General features: G+C 52.9%; 1 protein-coding gene and 1 non-coding gene across 4 annotated transcripts; both read right to left on the bottom strand.

Annotated features, from left to right (window-relative positions):
- Positions 1–116: 116 nt before the first annotated feature.
- On the bottom strand, positions 117–26429 carry MYH7B (myosin, heavy chain 7B, cardiac muscle, beta). Of its 3 annotated transcripts, XM_046902785.1 has the most exons (43): positions 26376–26429; positions 25484–25639; positions 24495–24598; positions 22923–23066; positions 22660–22816; positions 22530–22557; positions 21455–21551; positions 20554–20577; positions 19177–19269; positions 18327–18390; positions 18110–18208; positions 16984–17087; positions 16597–16735; positions 15894–16012; positions 14972–15121; positions 14465–14635; positions 13576–13755; positions 13360–13492; positions 12785–12861; positions 11157–11244; positions 10603–10720; positions 9878–10001; positions 9295–9431; positions 8263–8518; positions 7479–7721; positions 6920–7096; positions 6420–6565; positions 5762–5852; positions 5214–5603; positions 4678–4804; positions 4118–4236; positions 3700–3896; positions 3183–3532; positions 2649–2773; positions 2348–2463; positions 2013–2205; positions 1709–1912; positions 1482–1607; positions 1170–1340; positions 866–970; positions 524–619; positions 309–446; positions 117–231 (listed from the first exon to the last, which is right to left on the bottom strand). In XM_046902785.1, exons 2-43 carry the CDS (start codon positions 25578–25580, stop codon positions 223–225), a joined length of 5826 nt encoding a protein of 1941 aa, XP_046758741.1. In that variant the 5' UTR covers positions 25581–25639; positions 26376–26429; the 3' UTR covers positions 117–222. The 3 variants fall into 3 exon arrangements, with proteins under 3 accessions (XP_046758741.1, NP_989918.3, XP_046758742.1); NM_204587.4 differs by lacking the exon at positions 26376–26429; XM_046902786.1 differs by lacking the exons at positions 21455–21551; positions 22923–23066; positions 24495–24598; positions 25484–25639; positions 26376–26429 and having other exon boundaries at positions 22660–22792.
- Positions 12354–12444, bottom strand: MIR499A (microRNA 499a). Its single transcript, NR_031557.1, has one exon. It is a non-coding gene; the product is annotated as a microRNA 499a (primary transcript).
- Positions 26430–27580: the final 1151 nt, after the last annotated feature.

Raw genomic sequence — 27580 nt, forward strand, 5'->3', positions numbered from 1 at the left:
GTGCCTCTTGCTGCTGCCTGCCTCTGAAAGATGCTCCCAGCTGGGAAAGGGATCCCAGCTCCCCCTGCACCTCCCTGCTGCAGCCCCTGGTACCAGCACAGACACAAAGGAGCCGGTCCTGGCACACCTCCATTTATTAACTCGGTGCGAAGCTGGCAGTGACTGTTGCAGCCATTTGCCTCCAAGGTACAGCAGGTGGCAGGACAGGCAGCCAGGCTCCTGCTACTCGTGCTGGTGAAAGAGAAAGGCGTTGTGCTGTGCAGCTGCTCCCCTGGATGCAGAGGGGGGGCAGCAGGGCTGGGCCTTACCTTGAAGGTGATGACCTCCTTGGTGCGGGCACGCAGCTTGTTGACCTGCGTCTCAGCAATGTCAGCTCGTTCCTCAGCGTCGTCCAGCTCGTGCTGCACCTTGCGGTACTTCACCAGGTTGGAGTTGGCCTGCTGCTCCTGTGGGGAGGTACAGGCAGGGTGAGGGATATCCTGAGTACCCCCAGAGAAGAGCAGTGGAGGGGATGTGCACTTACCGCCTCCTCAAACTGGCGCTTGTAGCTCTTGACCTTGCTCTGCAGCTTGTCAATCAGATCTTGCATCCGGGTCAGGTTCTTCCGGTCTTCCTCAGTCTGCAAGTGCCCCCCACCCCAGTCAGCAGGGCCCCCATCCTAGGCAAGGCCCTGCCGCCCCAGCCCAAGGCAGCCCCGTGCTCCCAGGGGCCCTTTGCATCCAACAGCTCCATGCCACATGGCTGCCCCTGTTGTGTCCCAGTCCGCAGCGGAAGCAATGCCACCAACACAGAGCAGGGGGTGGATAATGGGTTGAGTAACACGAGGAGAAGCATGGGGCTGGAGCTGCGCCCAGTGCTGCCATACCTGGTAGCTCAGCTCCTTAATCCGCCGCTCATACTTGCGAATGCCTTTCTGGGCTTCAGCCATCTTCTTCTGCTCCATATCCAGCTCTCCCTCCAGCTCACGCACCTGCAGGCAGGAGAGGCCATCTCAGCCACAGGACCCCAAGGAGGGACAGCCAGTGCCAGCTACTTCCCCAGCTCAGAGCAGCTGCAGCCAAGGCTGAGCCACTCCAGACAAAGGCTGGGAGATGGCTCCAGGCTTACAAGTCCTTGGGGCCAGCCCTGCAAAGCCCAGTGCCACCAGGGTTCTGCTCCTGTTGCCTCACCCTGGCCTCCAGCTTCTGGATCTGCTTCTTGCCCCCCTTGAGAGCAATCTGCTCTGCTTCGTCCAGGCGCATCTGCAGGTCTTTGATGGTCTGCTCCATGTTCTTCTTCATCCGCTCCAGGTGTGCACTCGTGTCCTGCTCCTTCTTCAGCTCCTCTGCCATCATGGCAGCCTGCAAGGCCAAGTGCACTGAGACATCACTGGGCAGCCCTGCCTGGGAGAGCTCTGAGACCCTCTCCTTCCACCCACCCATCCAGCAGCATGCTGGATACCCTTGCCAAGCCACTCAGTGCCACCCCCAGCCCTCTCTTACATCCGTGATGGCCTTCTTGGCTTTCTCCTCTGCATTGCGGCACTCCTGCACAGCATCCTCCACCTCGCTGCTCAGCTGGGAGATATCGGTCTCCAGCTTCTTCTTTTGGTTGATCAGGCCCGTATTCTGCAGGCAGAGAGGCAGTGCCACAAGGACTGGCCGTGCCCAACAGGCTCCTTGCTCACCAGTCCCAGCAGCGCCCCAGGTGCCAGTTTGCAGCCCCTCACCTGCGAGTGGAGCAGGTTGACCCTCTCAGTGGCCTCCAGCAGCTCCTGCTCTGCCAGCTTCCTGCTCCTCTCAGCCTGCTCCAGGGCGGCCCGCAGCTCCTCCACCTCCGCCAGCAGGAGGTTGTTGCGGCGTTCCAGGGCGGCCGCCTGCTCCTTCAGATCATCATTCTGGCGCTGGGTGTCATCCAGCTCGATTTGCAGGTCCTGTCGGGCAGCGTGGGGTCAGTGGGGAGAGGAAGGAGGAAGAGAGAGCTAGGAGAAGCAGGGGGTGGCACAGGGACAGCAGTCTGCCCGTCCCCCTCACCTTGATTTGGGCCTGCAGCTGGCGGCCCAGTTTCTGGAACTCAGCAGCCTGGCGGTTGGCATGGCTCAGCTGGATCTCCATCTCGTTCAGGTCTCCCTCCATCTTCTTCCTCAGCCGGACAGCCTCATTCTTGGCCCGAGCCTCAGCATCCAGCGTGGCCTGCATGGAGTCCATGGCACGCTGGTGGTTGCGCCTGCGGGAGGGACGATGTGTCAGCCCCACTCACGGGGGACATCTGTCCGGGTCAGCCTCAGCCAGAGGTGCTTGTCTCATCATGGCCATGGTGCTGGCTCAGCCCACAGCAACAGCCCAGCCTGTCTCCACGCCACACGCACCTCAGGTTCTCAAACTCCTCATCCTTCTCTGCCAGCTTCCTGTCCACATCAGCCTTGATCTGGTTCAGCTCCAGCTGGATGCGCAGCGTCTTGCTCTCCTCATGCTCCAGGGCTCCCTACAGATAGCAGCAGCTCTGTGAAAAGTCCCCCAGGGAAGACCCCCCCAGCCTCCCCAGCCTGGCCTCAGCCCCCACAAGCAGGATCCAGTCACCCCAGCACCACCTCCCCAGAGCTGCAGGGAGTCCAGGGGCTCTCAGGAGCAGCAGACATGTGTGAGTTTTAGTGAGAAACACAGGCTCACCTCAGCCTCCTCCAGCGCTGCCTGGATATCGCTCTTCTCATTCTCCAGGGCTTTCTTCAGCTTTTCCAGCTCATGGATGGTTTTGCCGCTCATGCTTATCTGGTCAGTCAGATCAGCAATCTCCTCTGGCAGGAGCAGAAGGTGTTTGGTCAGGAGCAGGTCTGCAGGGCCAGCCCCATGCAGGACATACTCATCACCCCACCCAAGCTGAGCCCACATTCCCACGGCCCCTGGGGGAGCAGCAGCCTGAGTGCTGAGGCTGTGCCTGGGAAATGGGCACCAGCCCCCCTTGCTGGGCCCTGCTGTGCTCCCCTGTGGCCAGGGCAAAGGAAAGGGAGGAGAGGGCACACAGGAGGGATGTAAGGAACCACAAAGACCCTCCTGTCAAAGGGTCACAGTGCTCCCTGCCTAGATGGATGCCCATCCTGCCATACATCTGCCTCAGGGCTGAGGACATGGGAGCTATGGGCTGCCCGTGACAGCAGGGCCCGAGGCTGCCAGCAGTCTGAGGGGAAGGCCCGATCCCAGTCCTACCCTGCAGGTTCTTGTTCTCCCTCTTGAGGGTCTCCAGGTTGTCCAGAGACTCCTCATAGGCGTTCTTGAGCTTGAAGAGTTCCGTGCTCAGGCTGCGTGACTCTTTCTGTGATGCCTCCAGCTCTGCCTGAGTCTCCTCATACTTCTGCTTCCACTCAGCCAGGATCCTGTCAAAGTTGCGCTGCTTCTTGTCCAGGGCAGCACAGGCAGAGTTGGCTCTCTCCAGGTCCACTGAGAGGTCCTCGATCTCTGTCTGCAGCCTGTGCTTGGTCTTCTCCAGTGAGGAGCACTTGGCATGGGCAGCCTCCACAGCCTCTTCCGCTTCCTGCAGCCGAATGGCCAGCTTCTTCCTGCAGACAGCAGCAAGGAGTAAGCAGCTTCCAGCTCAAGTGCCAGCCCACCTGCAGCTCTGCAGGGAAGGCCTTGGCCTGCCCAGAAAGCCTCGGATTTGAGAGGGCCTCATCCTTAAATAGAAACCTGCCACCCACAAGTAACCTAATCCTGGCATGAGACTCACTTGGCTTCCTCCAGCTCCTCTGTTCTCTGGATAGCATCTGTTTCGTATTTGGTTCTCCACTGGGCCACCTCGGCATTGGCCTTGGACAAGTTCCTCTGGAGCTCACTCTTGGCCTCCACCTCCTCCTCATACTGCTCCCGCAGCAGGTCGCAGTCATGGCGAGAAGCTTGCAGGGCATGTGCCAGGGCGTTCTTGCTCTGAGGAAGGAACAGCTCATGAGATGAGCGGTTGGCCCCAGGCCCCTGGATGCCAGCTGGGATGCTAGCAGGGAAGAAATCCTGTTTTTCAGTGGCTAAAGGCTGCCTTGGTGCATCTGTATGCAGGTTATGTCCCACATCTTCAGTATTGCGCCAGCCCACTGCACTGCCATCTGTCACTCTGAGCTACCCAGAGACCAGCCATGCCCCAGCAGTCTCACCTTGGTCTCCTCCTCTAGTTGCCTCTTGAGCTCCTCAATGGTCTGTGTGAACGAGGTCTTGCCACGGCTCAGCTGGTTGATGAATGACTCCTTCTCCTCCAGCAGTCGGCTCAGCTCCCCTGGTTTCAAACAGAGCCAAACAGCTGTGTTGGGGCTGGACACCCATGCATGAGCTCACACCTGCACACATCTTGTGGCCTTCAGTTGTGTGGAGACCTCCAGAAGCCAGTTGTATCCCCAGTCAGGCAAGCTGTGCCCCTCAGAAGCTAATGGCTAAGTGTGACAGCTAAGAGCCCCCTCCTGATGCCTGAGATCACCGTACACCCCACCCAGCACCAGTAAAAAACAGCATTGCTACAGAAGTTCTCACCCTTGCCACACCGTACAACACTACTGCACTGCCTGAGCAGAGGCACACCACAGACTTCCAATCCCCTTTGCTCCAGATGGAGCTTCCACTGACATCTGCCCCTGGGAGGAGCTGGACAGCCTGCACAGCTGAACCACAGCTCCCCAGCTCAGATGCCCCAGCGCAGAAACAGCCACACGTCCCCACCTACCATTCTCAGTCTGCAGCCTGCCCCGCTGTGTGCTCACATCAGTCAGCTGCCGCTGCAGCTCATCCACCTTGGACTTGGCTTCGCTCAGTTGGTCCTCATAGGTGCGGCACAGCTTCTCAGCATTGGCCTGCATACAACAAGTAAAGCCTACATGAGACAAGGCTCTGCCCAAAGAGCACCCTCCCAGGAGGTGCTCAGTGACTGCATTGGACCTCACTGCTCTGCTCAGCAAATCCCTGGTGCACACCGTGCAGGTAGGAGGAGCCTGGCAGAGCTCTCACATCTCTGCTAAGCTAACTGTAGCATTCTGAAGTCATTCACACAAGCACTGTCCTCCCAGATCCTCCAGATTTGACTAGGACAAGCAAAGCATCCTGCAGGTGCTGCTGGAGTGACAAAGGGACAGGCTACACATGGTGAATAAGTGTGCACGGACAGGGCTGTGCAGAATGCAGTGCAGTGAGCCGCACCGATGACAGAGAGTCACAGCTGCCTACTCACAAAGGAGATGAAGCTGCCGAGTGCAGAGCACCCACCTTGTTCTTGGTGAGGTATTCGATGTTGGATGACAGGTCGTCCACCTCCATCTTCATCTCACTCTTCTCCTTCTCCAGCTTCTGCTTGACACGCTGCAGGTTGTCGATCTGCTCGCTCAGCTCAGCCACGCTGTCCGCGTGTTTCTTCCGCAGAGCGGCCGCCGTGGACTCGTGCTGCAGCGTCGCCTCCTCCAGGTCCCTCCTCAGCTTCAGGAATTCCACCTCCCGCTTCTTGTTCATCTCCAGCTGTGCAGACGTCGCTCCTCCAGCCTCCTCCAGCCGCTCGCTCAGCTCCTCCAGCTCCCGGGACACTTCTGCCCGCTGCTTCTCCACCTTGGCTCGAGCGGCACGCTCAGCCTCCAGCTCCTCCTCCAGCTCCTCAATACGAGCCTAGAAGGGACAGGATGGGGCAGATGCTCCGAGCACTGGCTGAAGTTCCAGCATCTTTGCTCCCCACAATGGGCCAACCCATGCAGATGCCCCCAGCACATTACCTCTGATGGGAATTTGGGACCTCTGGACTATGAGAACAAAACTTCCAACCATACCTGGAGCTCCTTGATCTTCTTCTGCAGCTGGGCCTCAGTCACCTGCTGATCCTCAATCCTTGAGTTCAGCTGACTCATTTCAAAGTCCTTCCTGTACAGAAAGAAGGCAGAACTGAGCTCTGCTCAGACAAATGCCCTTCACATCCTGAAGCCGGAGGAGAAGTATTCCCTGCACTGTATTATCCAGGACCAGAGGAAAAATAAACTAACCCTCATAGGAAAGTGCCCAACAGGGTGAAGAGAAGCAGATGGGATGCTCTGAGGGAGGTGGCAGATGGCCCTGGCTCTTAGATTTTACCTGCAAGTTCCCTAGGTGCTGCTCCGCAGTTCCCCAACTAGAGCTGGGGATGGAAGTTTGTACTTGTAGCTGAGGTCTCGGCTCTGCATTAGAATCCTGCCAGACAAGTCTGTACAAAGGAAGTCCTATAGCTCCCTGATCTGTCAGTCTGTGCAGCTGAGAAGCTCCTCAGGACAGCAGCCCCTGCAGCACCTCTGCACAGTGCCCATTAAAACTAAACCCCCCGTTTGCTTGGGCTGATCACACCAGCAGTGCTCAAAGCCACATCCCAGCAGCTCCTGCAAAGATCACATGTCTACCTGGTTTAGAAGCGGGCACTGACAGATAACGTACACAGCCCAGCACACACCACACACTCACTTTTTGAGTTTCTCCTCCAGTTGCTGCTTGTCATTCTCCAGATCCATCACAGACTCCTGTGTCAGCTTCAGATCTCCTTCAAGCTTCCTCTTAGCTCTTTCCAGGTCCATGCGGATTTTCTTCTCTTGTTCAAGAGAGCTTTCCAGCTGGAGAACAGAGGGCAACAGGCTAGGGAGGGAGAAAACCCCCTGCAGTGCCTGACCTTCCCCATACCCATTGCTTGGGAACTTCACCCAGCCCTGAGAGCCATAGCTGTTTCCCAGTTGGCCTCCTGTTCCTCTCCCTCAGCCCAGGGCTGCTCTCCATAGGGGTACCCTGGGCCACTCCTTGGTTTAGGGGCAGTCTGTCAATGAGGTTGCTCACCAGCTGGCCTTATTGCATTGGAATCAATAATCACCACGCTTTCCAGACTCCACTCATTGGCAGCCCATTTGCTCTCCCAGAGGTGTGTGACTCAAACCACTATCACTTCAGTGAAGTGATAGTGGCCCACGACTCACATCATCCACTTGCTGTTCCAGTTTGACCTTGGCTTTGGTCAGCGTGTTGACTTTATCTTCCTCAGCCTGCAAGTCATCCAGGGCCTGTTGATGGGCCTCTTGTAGTGCTTTCTTCTCTTTTGTCAGCTTGGCAATAATCTCATCCAGAGCAGCCATCTCCTCAATCAGGTTTTTAACCTAGATCAGAGAGGTAAAAAACTAAGTGCATCTTCTTAGAGACAGGTGATGCAAAGCTAACACAGCAGCTTGGCCCATGAAAGGCAGGAATCCAAAATCAACAGCAGCTCAGCACCACAGCAGCAGCCAGCTCCTTTCCCCTTGCTGGCTTTGGTCAAAACCCCAAAACATTTGCTATTGCACAGATTCATTTGTCCATGCCAATCCCATGCAGTAAGGCAGGACACCAGGAGGTTTTACTCTCTCCCATACCTTCTTGCGCTCTGCCCAGCCTCAACTCCCACACATTAGCAGTACTGCCCCCAGTAAATCCCTTACATGCCCCTACAATGGCTGACATATCTTGGCAATTAGGCTGTTCCCTGCAGGAAGGGTCAGTTACCTTGTTCTCCGTGGCATGCTTCTCCTTTTCCACCTTGGCCAGTGTGATCTCTAGATCATCGATGTCTTTCTTCAGCTCTGCACACTCATCCTCCAGCTTGCGTTTCTTGGCAGTGAGGTCTGCGTTCATCTCCTCCTCGTCCTCCACACGCTCTGTCAGCTCCTTCACCTTGGCCTCCAGCTGGATCTTGGACTTGATCAGAAGGTCACAGCGTTCCTCTGCATCTGCCAGGTTGTCTTGCTCCTAAGAAAGACACAGGAAAGCCAGTGCTCATCCACTGCCCCAAAAGCATACAGCAGTCACACTGTCCTTGCAAAAGTCAAGGAGTGGAAGACAGAGCAAACCCAAAGTGATCAGGTGTAATGAAAGGAGCCCCATGCAGGGCCATGGGACAACAACTAGCACTGACCAGAGCCAAAGAGTCAACTGCATCAACTCTCTTTCCAGAGGCAAGAAACACTGAACTGACACTTCCTGGCACAGAATTGCCACAGATCAGCCACAGCTTGGACAGCAAACATTCCCATTACTTCCACCTTTATGTGAGATCACCTTTTTCAGAGCCAGGGAACCACGAATTCCCATGGCAGCCCTGAGACAACAAGCCTATAATGCAGCTTCAGGTTTTCACCGAGTCTAACACTGTATTTCAAATGGATCGTGGCAATGTGTGGGTCTCAGATCTGCAAGAGTCTGAAGAAGGGATCTAGCACTCTCTGCTTCTTCCTCTATCCATGGACCCTGCACTATGTTTATGCTGCCAGGGAGAGGGTGAGGCACTCACTGCCTGTAGCTGGAGAGCCAGGTCATTCTTCTCCTGGATCATGGAGACCTGCTTCTCTTCCAGCTCCTTCCTCTTAGCCTCCGACTTCTCCAGAGCCTCCTTCAGCTTCTGGAACTCTTCCTTCAAGGTGGACATTTCCTTCTCAGTCTGAGCAGACTTCAGCAAAGGCTTGATCTTGAAGAACAGTTTCATCCAGGACCAGTTCTTAACAGCATTGAAGGCTCGGATGTTCCACTGGATGGTATAGAGGGCTTCCCTGCAGGGATACAAGCACAAGGATCATCATGGGTCTAGATGCCCCACCTCCAACTCCCAACTGCAGCAGAGACCTGACTCCATTCTCCACCAGCAGGACAAATGGCAGTATCATAGAATCACAGAATGGCCTGGGTTGAAAAGGACCACAATTATCATCTAGTTTCAACCCCCTTCTGTGTGCAGGGTCGCCAACCACCGGACCAGGCTGCCCAGAGCCACATCCAGCCTGGCCCTGAATGCCTCCAGGGATGGGACATCCACAGCCTCCTTGGGCAACCTGTATGTTATATGAACAATCACACTGCAGTGGCACTGGTGGAATTGGTGGTATGGCACTCAGATCTCCTCCCTCTGCATCCACTGAATCCTTCCAGCAGAAACCAAACACTTCCCCAGCCCAGATACATCGGCTCTTCCTGTCAAATATATGCCAGGCCCTGCAGGTTTGCCTCCATCCCTTCCATGCTGTTGTGGTTTAACCTGGCAGGTAGCTGAGCACCACACAGTCATTCGCCCACTCTCCCTTGGCTCTGCACAGCACTGCTCAGCAACAATTAATACATCAGTGTGTTAACAACATTATTTTTTTCCCTAAAGACAAAACGCAGCATCAGAACAGACACTATAAAGGAAAAATCAACTCTGTCCCAGCTGAAACCAGGACACGTGCACATCCTCTGCCAGCCACAGGAAAGCCCTACAAACCAAACCCACTGAAATGCACAGAGGAAAAAGGAAGCACTTGCAAAACTCTTTCTCCCCCCACAGCTCTACCTCCTGCTGATGATCTTCTGATACTCAATGCGCATGAGGTGCCCACGGATCCTGGCCTGCAGCATGGTCAGAATCTTGGCCAGACGTTCATCTCGCATCTCTTCCAGCATGCCCAGCAAACCAGCCTTGAAAAACACCTGCAGGCAAAGGTGTGAGAACGGAGTCAAATGCAAAGAGGACAGAGAGCCCATGGGTGACATGATGTGTCAGACAGGCCTGAGCAACAAGTGCGGCCCAAAGTGGGGCTATTCAGAGCAGCAGGGCATGAACCCAGGCTCTGTAGACAGGAACAGCTGGACACCAGCTCTCCTTGCCCTGCATCCATCCCCACATATCCCCAGTAGGACTAGTTGCTGCACTGGGTGGTATGAGCTCAGGCAGCAGCACCCAGACGTGTTTCCTCCCAGCCCACTTTTCCCTTCCCTCAGTCTCATGGAGGCCATGCTCAGCCTGCAGAGCACAGGGCCTCAGCAGAGCTGCAGTCAGATAGAGGGCAGGCTGGGCAGTGCCAGCTAGCTGGGGTTGCAGAGAGATGGGAAGCACGAGGTCTCCCTCCCAAGGACCATCATTTGCCTGGTCTCACCTTGGTATGACCAAACTTGTACTGGGAGTGATCCAGTTCCAGAGAGCTCAGCAGCTTCTCTGTGGCCTTTCTGCTGTCCACAAACTTGTCATCTGGAATGGCTGCTGGGTTCAGAATACGGTAGCTGCAAGCACAAAGCAGGGGCAGGGAATTCAAGAGAACTTCAGCACAGAGTTGGTGGCTCCATCATTGTCCCTGTATCCAAGTCGTGCCAGTTCCCCTGGCACCGCATCACTACAGTACATGATGAAGCCACAAATGGACCAGGAGAACCAGGCTTCAGTTTGGGATCTGCTGCAGAGCAGACCCCAGGAAACCCTGCCATATCTTAGTCCCTGTACAGGAGGACTGTGCAGGAGGAGGCCACTGGCCTCACCTTGTCTGGCTCAGACCCAGGCTGAGCAGGATGAATGAAGTCAACCTGGGGAATGGTAAGGGTGCCAAGAGCAGAGGGATATCAGAACCAGGATCAGAGGTCCTGTGCCGTGCCACCAATCACCTGCATCAATCCTGCATTCAGCACCTTAAATATCAGTACCCCTCCTGTCTCACTGTGCCTGGCACAAAACTATCCACATTTGGCACCACAGAGACAACTGCACAGCTATCCTGACCTGTGCACACACTGCACGCAATGTGGGCTTCAGAGCAGCCGTGCACAAGCTGGGAGTTTAGCTCCCCCAGAACACATGTTGGCAGCTGGGCAGGGGAGAAGAGGGAGTTACCGCTGCTTGAAGTCTGCGTAGAGGATCCTGTTGGGAAATCCCTTACGGCAGATGCGGATACCTTCAAGGACACCATTACACCGCAGCTGGTGCAGCACCAGAAAGGCATCCATGGCTCCTAGGGGGGAGAGTAGGGACAGAGGAAACACTCAGCCCAAGAGGATGGGGGAAGCATGGCCTGAACTTTGCAAACAGCCTATGGGGGTTGTTGTGGGAGCACAGGCGTTGAGCTGTTCTGTAAGCCTACACTGAGCACCAGTGCTGCAGCCCAGGCCCAAGAGGACAGAAGTCAGTCTGAAAAATTCATCTATGCCTGATGTCAAACAAGTGCATGACAGCCCAGCTGCCAGCATGCAGCCCAGCTGGGAGCCTGGCAAAACTTCATCCCTAGTAGAGGAGATTTGCAAGGGTCGCAGTGGTTTCCACAGAGATGGAGCCAGGTCTCAGCAGCAGAACTGCTGTGAGAAAAGGACTGGGTAGCAGGTGGGTACAGGAGTGGGGCAGGAGTCCCTGTCAGGAGGAGTTGCCAGGGTGCTGTCTCAGTCCATGCATACCTGGGGTCTTTGTCTCATTGGGGATGATGCAGCGGACAAAGTGGGGCTGAGTGGAGCGCAGGTTGGTCATCAGCTTGTTAAGATTCTCCTGTAGGGCAGACATGGGGGATGAGGCATGAGGTAATGGCTCTGCTCCCACAGCACTTCTCTCCAGCTCCTTCCTCTCACAGGCACAGAGAGAGCAGACACTGCCCATGGTGGGGGAAGGGGAGGGAATTTCCTCTTGCTTCACTGCTCTCGTTGCTGCCCATAGCAACACCACTGCCTTCTGCCAAGGTGTGTGCAACAGCAGAGAAACCATGGTGGGCAGACATGGCAACTGGCACGTGCTGGTTTTGCTGTGCCAGACAGGAGTCAGGTTCCTCACAAGTGTTTGTAAGTAAAGTTCTGCTACAGGGAAGAGCCAGAAACACAAGACTGCAGCCCTCATCTCAATAGGGATTTTCCTTGTACCCCAGAGTGCTGCCCATGCCCTCTGGCTGTGACAGAGGGTCCTGCCAGGCCAGCCTGAGCCTTCTCCATCCTTCCTGCAGCTTTGTGTCAGGTCTGGCTCATGAGGGATGCTCTGTGAACATCTGTTTGGAGACCAGCATGCCCTGGCAGGACAGTGGAGGTGAGCCCCTGGGATTAAGGCCCTACAGTAGAGCATTGTCAGAGGCCCTGGATCCTGGGATGGCTCAGTCCTGCCTTTTCCTATGGGAAAAGCATTTGCATCCTTGTTTTTTCCCAGGTTGCCTTTTCCTCCTTAGAGGCTCAGCCAGTCCAAGACCAGCTCTGGCAAGCCATACTTCTCACCACAAACACCTCCCAGGGACTGTGAGTTGTCCAGAAGAAAGAACACCACATGCTTCCCTGAATGGGGTTTGCTCAGGAACCTTGTCCCCAGGAACCTCTCCTTGGCTACCAGAGCTCTCGGTGTATCTAATAATAAGACTCTCTTTGAACACCCTGCCACCATAAGGTGGTCACAGCAGGCCACAGCTTTGGGATTACAGACATTTCTCTGTGCTGTTTTTCAGCTGATTGAACTCTGGGATGGACAAATAAATGCCATGGTGAGCGTGGGATCAGCGGCACGTGTTATCCTGAGCTGTCACATAGCTCTCCATGTACAGGAGAGCAGAGCTGCACGCTCAGAGACCCGTTAGAGCCTCCTCCATTTTCTTCTGCCCAAAGGCTGTCCTTCCCGCCGACAAGAATGAGGAGAGAAGTAGCACAGACTTAAAGTGATGTTCATGTAATACATTATCTAAACATCACTACAAGTCTTAACTGCCGCTCCCTCAAAGGTGAAGGAGCTGCACAAGCATCACGCGGGCAGAAGCAGCACAAGCCCCAGCTCAAAGGGAGCCATGGCTCTCCCAGCCTGGAGCCTCACATCAGTCCCTAGCAGCTCAGGGACAGGGCTGGGACTCTGCCAGGCACAGGGCCAACTTTTGCCCAGGGATGAGTAGAAGACGCCAGGAGCTTTTGCCTAGCCAAGACAGCTCTCTGGATCCCTTGTGATCCTTCAAAACTGAGGAGCTCACGAGTAAGATAGCCTGGAGTTCTGGAAGGGGAGTGGGACTGGTGCTGGGATGCTCTGTACATAAATCCCTCATGGCCACTCATGAGGGGTTGGCTCTTACCTTGTGCAGCTGGGACACTGTTTGGAAGGAAGCTGCCTTCTTACGTTTCTCCTTGGACCCTGGTTTGTGAGGTTCCTCTGTCGGGTTAAAATATGGATTAAGTACATCAGCAAAGCATCAGCTTGCTTTGAAGGACTCCATAGCACCTCCAAGCACCTCTGCACTGAAAATGTCAGTGATGTGCCCACAGCCCCTGCTCTCTGTAAAGCAGAGATAGTAACGCCCAGCTGCAGACTTAGCCTGACAAAAACTCCTCTCACAGCATCCAGCTCTGTGTGTCATCCCCCATCTCTTGTCAACGGGTCAGCCCTTCACACACACTATGTCACTTCTTGCAGGTCTACCAGGACAGCAGTACGGCCCCTCATAGGCTCAGCCTGCTTCTGCATAGCCACCTAAAGCCCCTAGGCTAGTGTTGCACATCCAGAGTACCCACCCAGGTGGGAGGTTTTAAAAGTTGGTATGGGTCCTCCCTTTGCCCAGGCTGCTCCACCTACAGCTGGACATGGGTGTGATGAGGCTTTGCTGTTAAGGGATCAAAGTACAGCTCGAAGAAGGATGATGTTGTTCCTCACCTGAGCTGGAGCCCACATAGTTCTCATAGAGAGAGGCCAGGAGCTTGTTTTGGGATTTTTGAAAGACGGCCACCACTGTCTCATTCAGGGGGTCCTTGTTTTTGTCCAGCCACCCAATGATGTTGTACGGCACCTGTGGGCAAAGGAGAAAGGCAAAGGTAAGCTCAGCCCTGCAAGAGGAGTGTGAGTGCTGCAGAAGAGCAGGCAGAGACATACCACACCAGCATAGTGCACCAGCTCAAAGTGAGCCTCATATTTCCGCTTCTTATCTGGCCGGGGTTTCTGGAAGTTGGGTGACTTCCCAAGATGGTTGTCATAGAGCTTAGCTTTAAATGACATGTCGGAGGCTTTTGGGAACATGCACTCCTCTTCGAGGATGGACAGGATTCCCAGAGGCTGCAGAGAAAAGGTGGCATGAGGAAATCTGATTCAATTCTTGCCATGTGCCATCCCAGAATGGGGGACTCTGTGCTACTGGGCAAGGTGAGGCAAGCCCTGACCTGGGAGGTCATGTCCTCATTCAGGCAAATAGTGCAAGACATCCACCATGGGGCAAACTCTCCTTGCTCCCCTGGTGTACCCCAGGCTGTTTCTTCCACCCAGTGAGAGTGGGACTGGCCAGGCCTACAAGACACTGGTCTTGCCCAGATGTGGTCTATTGCCAGGAGAGGGGTGGTCCTCTCCAGTATCCTGACAGGTATGCTCCTTTCCAAAAAGGAAAAAGATAGGGTTTCCTCCATGAAATTGTGGAAATCTTTTACAAGAAGTTCTCAGAATCAATGAGAGATCACCGTTCTGTAGAGCAAAAATTCTCTGTCCCCTCCATTTTACACTCTCACCCCCATCTCCAGGTTCCATTGCTCACGGGAGAGTAGGAACAGAATTCCCCTAGCTTTACAAAGACAAAATTTGTGTCAAAAAAAGGTCCAATCAATGAGCTGAAGGTTCTGAGCTACAGATGTGGGGAAAATGAAGTTGTCCAGTTGCCACTGACTGGGGAGAGACTAATTCTATTTCTGGTAGCAGAGTACCTCTCATTGTTCCAGTCCTTGCAAACAAGCTGTCTACCAGAAGTACCAATTCTGTGTCCTGGTTCATGCTTTACCTTCTCAATCAGGTCAATGCAAGCCTGTAGGTCCAGGCCAAAGTCAATGAAGACCCATTCGATGCCTTCCTTCTTGTATTCTTCTTGCTCCAGGACAAACATGTGGTGGTTGAAGAACTGCTGCAACTTCTCATTAGTAAAGTTGATGCACAGTTGTTCAAAGCTGTTGAACTGCAAGAACAAAACCAACCTGCTTCAGCAGGTAAAGCTCCAAAGATGAAGAGAGTCACTGTTCTGCTTTGTCTGGGTATGAAAAACAACCCCTGCTGGGCTCAGTTGAATTGCTACCGAAACAGGTAGCCAGGAGCTCACCAGAGGCTCCACAGCAATGTTAGAGCAGCAGCTGTGGAGCCACCTGTTTATTTCAGACAAATAAATACAGACAAGAGCTCTTTCTATCAAGAGCAACAGCTTCTTGGAAGAGACAGAGCTGTAAGACAGCAGGGGACCTAGCTGTCTTGTTACCACACTCCCCTGAACCCACTGCAGGGGGACTACAGAACTCACATCAAAGATCTCGAAGCCTGCAATGTCCAGTACTCCGATGAAGAACTGCCTGGCCAGCTTGGTGTCCAGGGTCTTGTTGATCCGAGTCACCAGCCACTTGAACATACGATCGTAAGTGGCTTTAGCCAGGGCTCCCACAGCATAGACAACCTGCCAAAGGAAACCAGAGAGCAGGTTGTAGCACCACACATCATACTGCTTTTGCAGGGATTAGGCTGCAGAAGAGCACTCCTCTTAGTACACAAAGGAGAGGGACTGATAGATCAAGGGAGGTCGGGGTTGCAGTATTCACTCTGATAAGCTTTCACATGCTCACAAGCATGTTCCTGCAGCCCTGGTCCGGTGAGCACAGAGACAGCCTCCAAGGTCTTGGGATATAGACTCGGTCCAAAGTGATACTTTCAGACACGCACTGCAGGAGCCTACACTTCACTGCCTCTGGATAGGACCCCAGTCAATCTCTGAGGTCCTCTTGAATTTTACTTAAGAATTGGCTGGGACCATTCAGGCCAGGTCTGGGTACTCAATCGTGACGTGGCTGAGCAGATGCATTTTCGCTGCATTACAGTCTCCCACAAGATCACTTATTTAGATGACATTTCTATTGTCCAGAACTGAACCTTTCATGGGACTGTGACTGTCTGAAGCAAATCCATAGAAATTTGATCCAACTCACATTTCAAAGATACTGAATTAAAACTCCAGCTTTGGTTAACATCCAAAACTATCTGCCAGCCATGAAACCAACTGTCCCAACTACCAGGAACCAGTAAGCGTGGATACATCCTATCATGGCGCTCTAGGGTCTCCTCCCTAACTGAAGCACCAGGCATCCTGAGCAGGTAACACTGCACAAAGGGTCTGACTGCAGAGGAGTCACACACCAGCATGAGTATAGATGCCTGTGTCCTGAAACACCCACCTGCTCCACGTTCTGACCTTTGGTCACGTACTCATTGCCCACTTTCACACGAGGATGGAGCAAGCCCTTGATGAGGTCAGCTGAGCTGATCCCCATGAGGTAGGCAGCTTTGTCAGCACCTGTAAAACCACAGCAAGACATCGGGAAACTAGAAAGTAAGCCACGGGAAAGAAAAATCACCAGCTATTCTGCTGATCAATGCTAACTGTGCTGCTTAAGAGTCTGCTCCAGTGGCTGCACTGTGATTTCTAACTTTGGATATTTTATGCTGTTCTTACAGGCTGGACCTCCTGCCTCAGAAGTTACAGTTTGGAGAGCTGGGATCTTAAATTCTCATGCAGTAAATCTGGACTGATGAGGTGATTTTTCTTTGTCTCTTTACAGTAGATTGTAGCAAGAAAACCACCTCTGTAAGAAATCATTTCTACTAGATGACAGTCTTTTTTAATTACCATGTAGCAGCTGAACCCTGTATTGACATTCCTCATGAAGAGGAACTCTCCCACCATGAGCGTTACCACAACAAGGCCTGCCTCCAGGTGAACATTCCTCTGTGCACCCAGAGCAGGTCCTAACACTGCAGCTGCTTGGGACCACAATCACTGCCGTTCACAGACCAGGCCTGCTTTCACAGCCTGCCCTCAGAGGGGTTTGGATGCCCAGCTGAGGTTGGGTGAATCTGGCAGCACAGATTAAAACTCACTTTCAGTGCCGTCAGCCTCTGCCTGCTCTTCCCGCTGCTTTTGCTTGAACTTCATGTTGCCAAAGTGCATGATAGCGCCCACTATTTTATAGGAGCCGTATTTCTCATCATTGCTGAAGCCCAGGATGTCCATGGCATGCTGAGGGGAGACAAAGCAGCATAGACAGAACAAAATCAGCACCCTGAGGTGAGGCGCTCCCATTGTCTCCCATTGTGTTTTTCCTATTCCAGGGCTGAGTGGGACAGGGTGGTGCTCTAGTTGGTGAACATCTGGCCGAGAAATCCCACTCTATGAAGACACGACTGTGAGCTCAGCTCCCACAAGACACCCATGCCCTCCCCCAGGCCCCGACTGCTGGCTCTGTGGCACGAAGGAAGTGCACATACATCTGTTGCCATGAGCTCCTCGCCGTCATCCAAGTTGTCCACAGTTGTTACGCCCTGAGAGCAGAAGTGGTAATCGTAGGGGTTGAGGGAGAGCAGCAGCATATCTGTTGTGGGAAGACACACACGAAGTGAGGCCAGAGTGACAAAGTTGGTGCAGAAGGGGCAACGCTGGACACAGATGAAGAGGTAAGACCACGCCGGCCTCAACTAGATGGCACCAACCAGCAGGACAATCTCTGCGAGCCCAGGCAGGCCTTCCCATGGGTCCACCTCTCTGTGATGTTCCTCCTGCTTGCTATCTTGGGAGATGGCTTTGTTGCAGACTGATTTAGAAGTGGCCATCCACGTCCTTGTGACCACCAGATAAGATTACTGCTCAGTGCAGCAATCCAGACCTGCCTAATAAGGTATTGTTCTGGAGCCAGCAGAGGGCTCGAGAGCATGCAGCCAAGCGGCTGACCCCCCCAGGGCATTGTGCCACCCATCTTTCTGCAGTGTGGAAAGGTTTCCTGAGCACTCTGTGCAGCCTGGCATCTGGAGGGCAGGGCTGCCCAGCACACAAGAGTGGCTCCAGGGCAAATTCAGGGTCAGCTGGGACTGTATAGGGGAACACATTTAGGATATGTCTCCACATGGGTTGCTGCGGCAAGAGAGCTGTGCAGCTGTTTGCAAACTCACCTGAAAGAAAATCATCCCTCTAGGGTGGCAGGAGGAGCCCAGAGCAGACTGCAGAACACTTTCCCTTATCCCAAAATGAGTAGATATCCCACCCGCACGTGCTGAGGTCAGTGCAGAGCCACTGAACAAGGAGTTTTTGTGCAAGGCACCTTAACAAGCTGCACTCCCACCCTGCAGACAGATTCAGTGACCACTGTCCCACTCCCAGACAGCTGCAGAAAGGGCTTTAGTTTTCAGACTGAAATGACTGGTTTCTCTACCCTGAATTATCTGAAAATCCTACAATCCTCCACAGTCATCAAAGCATTTGAGGGCCCGACCTGTATGGTGAGCTGGTTTTGCTCAGCCCTTGTGGACAGCAGGACCCTGACACTCAAAACAGAGCTCTTTCTGGCTATCTTCAAGCTGTCACACTGTAAAGGCTAAGCTATAGCTTTGGCCACCTTACCTTGCAGCTCTGGTTTCTTCCCAGAGAGGATTTGGTAGTAGATGTGGTAGCTTCGCTCTTTGGGTTGCTGGAAAATCACTCTTGATTTTTCCAGAAGATCTAAAGCGAACAGGGCAGAGAGATTAGAAGAGGGCTTGCTTTTCCCTGGATCTGACCCAGCATCAGCAGAAATAGCTAGAAAGAAATCCACCCCCCGCAGCTGGCACGTGTTACTCACAGATGTCGATGTCTGCAGAGGCCAGCTTCCCCGAGGGGCCAAAATGGATGCGGATGAACTTGCCCTAAAAGCATTTACAGGGAGGTAAACACCAGGCTTGTCTACACAGGCACAACTAAGGGCAGCTGCTAGTAAACTCGTACAGCTAAAACAGACTGGTAATTTCCCACTTAATAGGCTTCTGCTGATGCCAGGCAAGATACTGTGCTGTGAGAGATAAGTGGGTGAAGTTCTCTGGTAGAGGGTCAGGCAGTATCGCCTGGGGCTTCAAACACTGGATAAGCAGAACTTCTGCTCACAACAAATAAATCCCTGTCCTCAGGCCTGCTCTGAAAACTAAGCACTCCTGTGGGGCAGCGTGATACTGAGTCTGCCCACAGCCTCCTGGTCATCATGTGCTGAGCAGTCTCAGCCCCACAGCCTCTCCATCCCCCACAAGGCACAAGAACAGACATCAAAGCCACCTGTGGTCAATCAGCTCCACACCCCAATGCAGACCCAGGCTGGGCTTACAAAAGGGATGCAGCTGCCCAGAAGGCACGTGTTTATCAAGCACTCTGAGCTTTGGTTGCTGGCCCCTCAGTGCTGGTCCTGGAACAGACTTCTCTCCAGCTCCAAGCTGTTTACTTTACAACTGTCCCCTGATTATAGGGACAGTTCATTCTGACCAACATGCCATCCATTACACCAATTTAGCCAGCAGAAGTCTTGCCCCAGCAGTCCGGTCCTCCTAGGAAGAAGAGCTACCTCTGCTCTGTGCCCCCACCAATGCAAAAGCAAGAATGCTACGGATGATGCATTTAGCTTACGTATATCCTGCACATCAGCAATGTCTTTCCAAGACACTTACAAAACGTGAGGAGTTGTCATTTCTAATGGTTTTGGCATTGCCAAAAGCCTCCATAGCTGGGTTAGCCTCAATGATTTGATCTTCGAGGGTGCCCTGGAAAACAAAACCAAGGAATGCATCAGCTCCCACTCAGCCAGAGGGGATCTGTCATCAATGTCACAGGGAAATGGAGCACAAGGCTCCGTGCCCATCTGCCTGCTGCACTCGTTAGCTGTCTTTAGAGCCTGCTGTTCCTGAAGTCTCATCTTGTCTCATGAGGGGATGCAGATGGGTTTGGAGTCAGCAGAGCTGGATTTTGCAGTAATGTTCTCTCTGGGATTCCCCTTGCCTAAACTGCACCCAGAAGTCCTTCACTCCCTTTGTAGGCTGCTACAACATGCAAACCAAGAGCAAGCATACGTTGTCACAACAGTCCAAAGCGTTTCAGGTTCTGCCAGGTGTTTCCCCTTCCACAAAATCAGGGTCTTGGACAGTTCAAGTGACAGTGCATCGTGAATGAAGAGATGCAGAAAAGAGGCTTAGCTCCCTGCACCGACCAAATGCATGGCAGGGCCACAGCGTGACAGGGACACATCATGGTTCCCAGCTGGCATGATCTGCTGACTTCCCTGCATCTCTTTGGAGCAAACTTCAAGATTAACAGCTCCATAACCATGCTTCATACACATAGTTCATAGTATGTTTCATACATGTAGTTCAAAGAGACAGAGGCAACCACCACCTAACACAGGCAAAGCAGGACAAGAATTAGAAGAGAGATACAAGAGACTTGTGCCAAGCCACACGAAGGACAGTGGGGTCTGACAACAGTGGCACTTTCCATGCAAGAGCCTTTCAGTGCCCACACCCTGACACCACGTCAGCTCCCATTGCTCTGCTGCTGGGTGCTAACCACCACATCTGGGGTATGGCTGCGCCCTGCCTCTGCAGCTCCGGGCATGTAAAGGGCAAAAGAGACAGCAGCTGTGAATCATTTAGTAGCAAGCTGAATTTTTCCCTTGGATATCCTTTGATCTGTTGTCTTTAAGTTTAGCCCAATCTAAAATTGCCTTGCCTGCCCATGGACCACCCCAAGACCCACACGCTCAGCCCTCCGACTGTTTGGCTCTTAGTAATAGCTTTCCTGAATGGGCTGAGCTTCACATTATAATGAGTATTTCCCACCCAAAGGGGCACGAATGCAGTTGGCAATGTGTATAAGCTAAATGCAGCCCCTTGGTGCTCCAAAAGAGAAGCTGGGAGCCAATGGCATACATGTGAGCTGCTACAATGGCTGAGCCATGACTGTTGCACTGGCATTCCCTATCACCCTACCATAGCTCCACTGCAGCAGAACCCTGTCCTCAGCATTAAAGATTAAGAGCCTGTAACACTTACCCCAGTTTTAGTGGCAAGAGCTGCCTAAAGAAAGGAAAGAAAATCGTCTTTAGAAATCCAGAAGAGCCAGGCAAGAATCACAAGAAGCACGGTCAGAAAAGCAGGACACGGCCATTTAGTGCCAAAAACGGCCCAAGAAAAAATGGGAGGATTAAACTTTTTAAGATATGCCAAAAAGTTGTTAAATAGATTAGCTCAAGAAAATGAAGAAATGCATCAAAAAGCAAGAAACAGTTAAATCCAAACCAAGTGAGAGTAAAGAAAATACTGAGGTATTGTTTGTCTGATACCTAAAGCAGCCAGTTTGCTTCTATAGGGGGAAAGCAGGCTGGAGCCTCAATGTGTCAAGAAGAAAGAAGCAATTGCAAGAGCAGCTCAAAAATAACCAGCACCAAAGAATCAAAACAAGAGCAAGAAAAGCACAAGGTAGAAAAGGGTCAAAATCAACAAAAGAAAAAAAAAAAAGAGGAGAAAAGGACGAAAAGCAAGGCTTAAAAGAGCCAAGGTGGGACATGGCAGGTTTACTCCATTTCTTTTGAGCTCCGTAAGAAGATCGGTGGGGTGTTGAAGAAGGAAGAGAAGATACAGAGAGCATCTGAAGTGCCTCTTCCAGACTGCTCAGACTGAGCAGACGCTTAAAAAAATCCATTCCCCCCTGAGCAAGATAGTTTCAAGCCTTGCTTGTTCAAAAGTCAGGGAAAAGCCAAGCCCTGGGTGGGTCAGACCAAAACACGTTTCCAAATGCAAAAAGTTGAGAGAAGAAAAAAAAAAAAGAAAAAAAAAAAGAAGAAGAAGTAAAAAGAAGAAAGGGGGAAGGGAGAAAGGGGAAAAAAAAAAGAATTAAAAAAAAAAAAAAGGAAGGAAGAAAACAGCAAGAATTTCTTTCAAAAGAAGGTCTTACTACTTTCTTGCCCGGTGTGTCGCCCAAGGCTGCGACAATGGCAAAGTACTGAATGACCCGCTTGGTGTTTACAGTCTTACCAGCACCAGATTCTCCGCTTAGGGTAACAGAAATACACAGATCAAGGATATGAGGCAAAGAACAGGCAAAATTTCAAACAGAGGCCCTGCAAACCTGCCGGCGTTGCCCAGCCACCCCACTCGCTGTGCTAGGTTGGGTAAGCGAAGCGCGAGGGAGGGATGGGGCGATCACCCTGCCATCCTGGGCTGCAGTTCTCAAGGGGAGGGCAAATGTGGGGTGGAAAGGAGCAAAACCTGCACTGCGTCCTCCGGAGCAAGCCCGCCATCATAGCCCCTCTGCTATGGGGCCGCACACGGCTGTCAGGAGGTGCCAGCAGACAGTGAGGCGGTGCTGAGCTTTGTGCTGGTGGGCACACAGCCCTGCCCCAGGGCTTCAGCTGTCCGGGATTCAGCGGTGGCCGAGCGCTGGCTGGTTTCAGCACACCCGCTTTGTTGGCTGCTTGGAGATGGTCAGGGCGGTGTGGCGTGGCCGATCCTGCCCAGGTTGTGCCCACACAGGGCTGGGCAAGCAAGGGGCTTGGGTGGCTCGCCGGCTGCGAAGGGCCTGGTGAGCTCATCCCTATAGATAGCTGCTCCCTATTGTAATCCCAGATGACAAAGAGAGGGGGGAGCGGGGAGCACAGCACGCAGGACCAGAGCCAAGCATCTCTCCTCGGCCCCTGCATTACCTAATTAGGCTATGGACGCTGCTAAAAATGTCCGTGGCTCCTGGCAGAAGCCTGGGGTCCTTTGGAGTCCTTTATATAGCCCTTATCTATATGTCACTTGAAATCAACCTGGCCTACACCCTCCCACGTCGCCCGCTGCCCCTCCGCCCGCTATCGCTGCCATTTCCCTCCGGCCACAGCAGCCATCCATGGCACAGGGATGAGCTGTGCTGGGTTGGGGGGCTGGCATTGTAGGACAGGCTGACAACCACCGGGGTGGGATGAGGGCAGCAAGATGGCGGCGGGGAGGGGGCGAAACAAAGGCGGGAAGTGAGGAGAGAGACTTACGTGATGAGCATGGACTGGTTCTCACGATCTGCAAGGGAAGGAGGCAGCAGTCAGTGCGGATTGCTCCCCAGCCCCCCACCATTGCTGGTGGCTGTGCCCCCCCCTGAGCCGCCGCTGCCCCCGCCCATACTGCGCAGCATGTCGTTGTAGGCGTTGTCAGCGATGGAGTAGATGTGTGGCGGTGCCTCGGAGCGCCGCTTCCCCTTGTAGGCCGCCACCACGGGCGCAGTGTAGACCGGCAGCCATTTGTAGGGGTTGATGGTGACGCAGAAGAGCCCCGAATAGGTCTGTGGGTGGGAAGGGGGTGGCTGAGGTGACCGGGAGCCCCGGCAGCCCTCCCCCTCATGGCGGGGGGAGAGAGGCAGGGACCCCCCGGCGGCGGCGGCGGCTTACATAGATCATCCAGTGGGAGTAGCGGCGCTTGAGGTTGTAGAGCACGGAGGCCTCGTTGAGATGCGTCAGCATGGCCATGTCTTCAATCATGTCGAACTTGGGGGGGTTCATGGCCTGCAGCTCATCTTCCTTCACCACCCGCGTCTGCCAGAGTGACATGGAGGCATTGGGCTTGGACCCGGTGCAGCCTCCAGCCCTACATCTTCCCAGCTCCACTATGGAGACCTTTCTCTGAGAGTGCCACCTCTGCCCCATGGGATCCTCCTGCCCTCCTTGGGGTGCCATCCTTGAGACAGGGGAACAGCCACAGCCCCTATATAGTGCTCAGCACCCCTTGTCCTATCAAAGAGGTCTGTGGTTATTTGGGCCAACAGCTGAAGTGCATACCCCACCACTTCAAGCTGGATCCATTTAATCCTGCAAATCCCAGCCTTGGGGAACTATCACCTTACATATCTGGATGCAAGGACCTGGATTTAGCAAATGGGCTTGTTAATGCATCTGAAGCAAAATCTCTGCGAGATTTTTGTTTTTTAATAGGTGAGCATTAAGCACGGGGTGTTGAAAGGTGTTGGATGTTAACAGAAGGGAAACGGATGGAAGAACAGGAGTGCGGTTTGTCTCTTGAAACTGTTTCTGTTGGAAGTGAGATCCAGAGGCAGCAGGTATAGCCTCGGGTTTTGCAAATCCATGACAAATTTTAACACAAACAGTTTCAGGAGGGTTTAGAAACTGCTTTGTTTGCAGAATCTGAAGATCTTGAACCAAAGCATTTAAAAAGGCAAAGTAGGATTTCTAATTGATGCTCCCTCCGCAGCAAGTTACCTTTCATAGGAGGAATTATTATTATTTTTTTTTTTTCTCCAATTTCAGACAAAAACCTTTCCAAAACCTTGGCACACTTCAAAGGCAATTAGATGTAGTTGAGTTAGGCAGACACAAGCAGTTCTCAGTGCCATGAAATCTAGCTGAGAAACAAACAAAGCCACATCTACCGGCTACTGCCAGGTCAGCACCTGGTTCTTTTTCCCCATTTTATACCAGTGAGAATCTCTGCATGGCAGCAGTGTTGCCATGCACTTCACATAGCTGAGAAGGAGATATTAATTAAGCTCATTTGCAGCTATTTGTAATGGATGTTGTTCTTTGCCTGTTCTTTGTTCCCCAATCAGTACTGCTTAATCTACTGCAAATCCAGGCTAAAACAAACAAGACCTGTCTCCTTACCTCTGTTTTTTTTACCTCCAGGATTAGCAAGGCAAGGATTCAGCATTGCAATGGGCTGTGCCGGAGCTGACTGCTGTCCCCTTCTCCCTCCTGGCCCAGTACACCCGGTTTGAAACATTTGGTGGGGGATGCTGAGCGGTTGGCACGCTCGGGGAGTCCTTGGCCTACAGTGTGCTGACATTGCACAGTGACAAACCCATGGGCAGCCCTCGGGGGACAACTGCGTGCCGAGTGGGGATGGGTTCTCAGGGACAGCTTGGCTAGGTTTAGACGTGATCTTGTCACACATATCCCCCCTCCACACATAGTTGCAGGCCCTTGGAAAAGGAAAGGTATTTTGCTTACTTGCTTATCTTTAGTTTCCACAGTGACTTTGCCACCAGTGCTTTCTTTGATTTCCACTTCAATGTAAGCTTCTTTCTCATCCGGGATCCAAGCACGCTTCTTCCCTGGGGAGGAGGCAGGAAGGAAGGGAAAAGAAGGAAAAGGATAGAAGAAGGAATGAGAAAAGAAAAGGAAGGGAAAGGGCAGAGAGAGAAGGAAGGGAATAGCAGAGAGAGAAAAAAGGGAAGGGAAAGCAAGGGAAGGGAAGGGAAGGGAAGGGAAGGGAAGGGAAGGGAAGGGAAGGGAAGGGAAGGGAAGGGAAGGGAAGGGAAGGGAAGGGAAGGGAAGGGAAGGGAAGGGAAGGCAAGGCAAGGCAAGGCAAGGCAAGGCAAGGCAAGGCAAGGCAAGGCAAGGCAAGGCAAGGCAAGGCAACATTGATGCATAGAAAACTATTTAAGTGTCAACTGAATGCTGCAGGAATGCAGTGTGATAATGTGGAAGGACAATGATTATTCTTTCCTACACTCTTGGTGATAGGAGTGAGGATTTATTTGCCTTTTCCACGTTTGGTAGCTGTTTAATTTGCCTGGGTCAAATGCATGAATGAAGTCTGCTGTTTCCCATGTGCTTGCAGGCAAACTGTAATAAAAAAGGAAGGCGAGAAGAAGTGAAACTCCTCTGGTTTGCTGTGTTGGAAGGCACAGGGCAGAGCGGGATGGCTTAGAGCAAGTTCTGCGCATTTCCAGTAGAGATGGGGGAGGTTTTGCCACCACCAGTCCCTCAGCCCATCTCCCCCAGTCCTCCTGCCCCTCAGGGTCACAGGAGATGATGGGCCACCTCCTCCTACTCCTCAACCGGCAAGGGGACACTCAGAAACCTTCCGAGATCCTCCTGTTCTCTGGGGTGTAATTCTGGCAATTCTGCAGCACCTGCAATGTCTCAGGGAGCAGACCCACGGAAGGGATGGGAACATCTCCACTCAGAGCCATGACCAAGGGATTGGGGCTTACCATCAAATGGGATTGTCTGAAGCTTCAGCTGCTCTGTGTAGCTTTTCCGGAGGTATTCAGCAGCCTCCCCAAACTCGCTCATGTCCAGCATAGACATCTTGTCTGGCTGGAGGAGGACTTGCCAACAGCAAAAGAAGAATGAAAGACACCTGAACGCTGAAAGGAGGGAAGGAGCAAGAAGTCAGTGCACGGAGAAGTCACCCACCGCTGGGCTGCTATCAGCGATGTGCAGTCACCAAACATGCTCTTGATGTTAGAGAGTGAGAGAAGACAGCGACAACAACACTAGCAAATAATAACTGTAATAACACAATCACTGAACGCTTTCCCTTCTGCTGCTATCAGCCCTGCTGTGCAAGCCTGTATCGCACTGGTGTCAAAATCAACACTTGTGTTTAGGGCTTGGCAAGACGTTGTTAGTGGCACCCGTTTTCATGACAAAGCCAGCTAAAAGCTACTCCAGCTCTACAGACCTGCTGGAGCCTTGGTGCTCTACACAAAGCCTCTGCAAAGACCCGTGTTCATGCTGCCGAGCAATCTTGCACGATGATAAAAGCAGGAATGGAGGCATGATTCCCTTGGAAGACCTATTCTAGAGGACCGCACTGACAGCTGCTTGGAAAGGCACTTTTACAACACTGCTTTCTAACATCCATCTAATGCAATGTCCCGCAGCGGGACGCCGAAATGCCGCCACTGTCAGGAACAAAACCAGTGCTGCTAGTAGGCAAGCTGGCAAAGCACAGAGACTATAGAAAAATGCTCTTGGTTCAGGTTCATCCCACCCTGTGCCCACAGTCAGTCCCCGTCCTGCAGAAACATCCACCCTGCGGAGGTGAGGAGGGTTAGTAGCGGAAGAGAAGCGCACACAGACATGCTCTTTCTTACTAACCTTAGTGATAGGACTGAGTGGCTGTGTGCATGCCGCAAAGCCCCTTTTTATTGTGTCTGTCAAGGTCAGAGTGGGAAAAGATATGTCAGAAATTCCCATGTGTCATGTCCACACAGCTCCATTGGTGCTGCTGTCCCACTGCCCGGAGAGACACAAAAGGCAAACTTCGCTTTTATCTCTCTGCAAATGCAGCCTGGTTATTTTTACTCCTGTATTGTCATGCGAGCACAAAGGCAGAGAGAGGGACTGCAGTCCCTGCAGGCAGTGCAGCTCTGCAAACCAGCAAGGACTGCAGCACTGAGAGCTTTCCTTTCTGCCTCCCTGGGCCGGCGCACCCGAACCTCTGGCTCAGCGCTGGTCCAGTCGCTCCTCATCAAACAGCCCAGGAGTGGAGAACCAGGGCAAGGGGCTCAGGGCTGGCCCCTACTACCTTCCCACTTGCCTCCTTCCCCAAGGGTTTGCCTGGTTCACCCAGACCCTTCCCATTTGGCACCAAAAGTCACAACTTTGCTTTACGGGTAAGTGAAATGTAATGGTTTTGCCAGGGACTGATTGTGGGAGGATTCTGTCCATCACTAAATGCCCAAATCCTGCTCCCAAAGCATACTCACCTCAATGAGGGAGCCTGGTTCCTGTCTAGGAAGGATTAAAAATCCCTCTGTACAGAGGGGCTGCGGAGTTTCCCCCATATCATTTTACCCAGGCTGGCCCCAAAGACTCCACGGGCAGTGCAGTGATCACCACCCAAAGCACAGCTCTGTCCTGACAGCACTACCATGAACTTAGTTCAAACCACCTTGCCACCATGGAAGCAGGCAGTCTCCAAAGATGGAAGCGAGTCTCTAACCAGAGAAGTGATGGGAATGGAGTCTGGCTGGGGACAGCTGGTTGCTATCCCCCTCCTCCGCAGGGGGAGCATCAGTGCTGAACTGTCCCTTGGCTCCCCACTCCTATGGTCCTGTCCTGGAGACACAGAAATGACAAACAAACCCATTAAAATGACTCCGGAGTGATGGAAGAGGACTGCAGACCTGTCCCTGTGGTCTGAGCCCCAGTGGAGGGGAGGGATTGGCATTGCTTTCACTAACTGCACAGTGTAATGTAAGGGCTTTGCACGGTACCAGTCTTCACCATGAATTAAAATGGTAGGAGTCTGTAGGCATGTACTTTTGGCACTAACGAGATGACTTGGAGCCCATCGGGGT

Source organism: Gallus gallus, chromosome 20, assembly GCF_016699485.2.
Source record: "Gallus gallus isolate bGalGal1 chromosome 20, bGalGal1.mat.broiler.GRCg7b, whole genome shotgun sequence".
In the NCBI taxonomy this organism is placed as follows: Eukaryota; Metazoa; Chordata; class Aves; order Galliformes; family Phasianidae; genus Gallus; species Gallus gallus.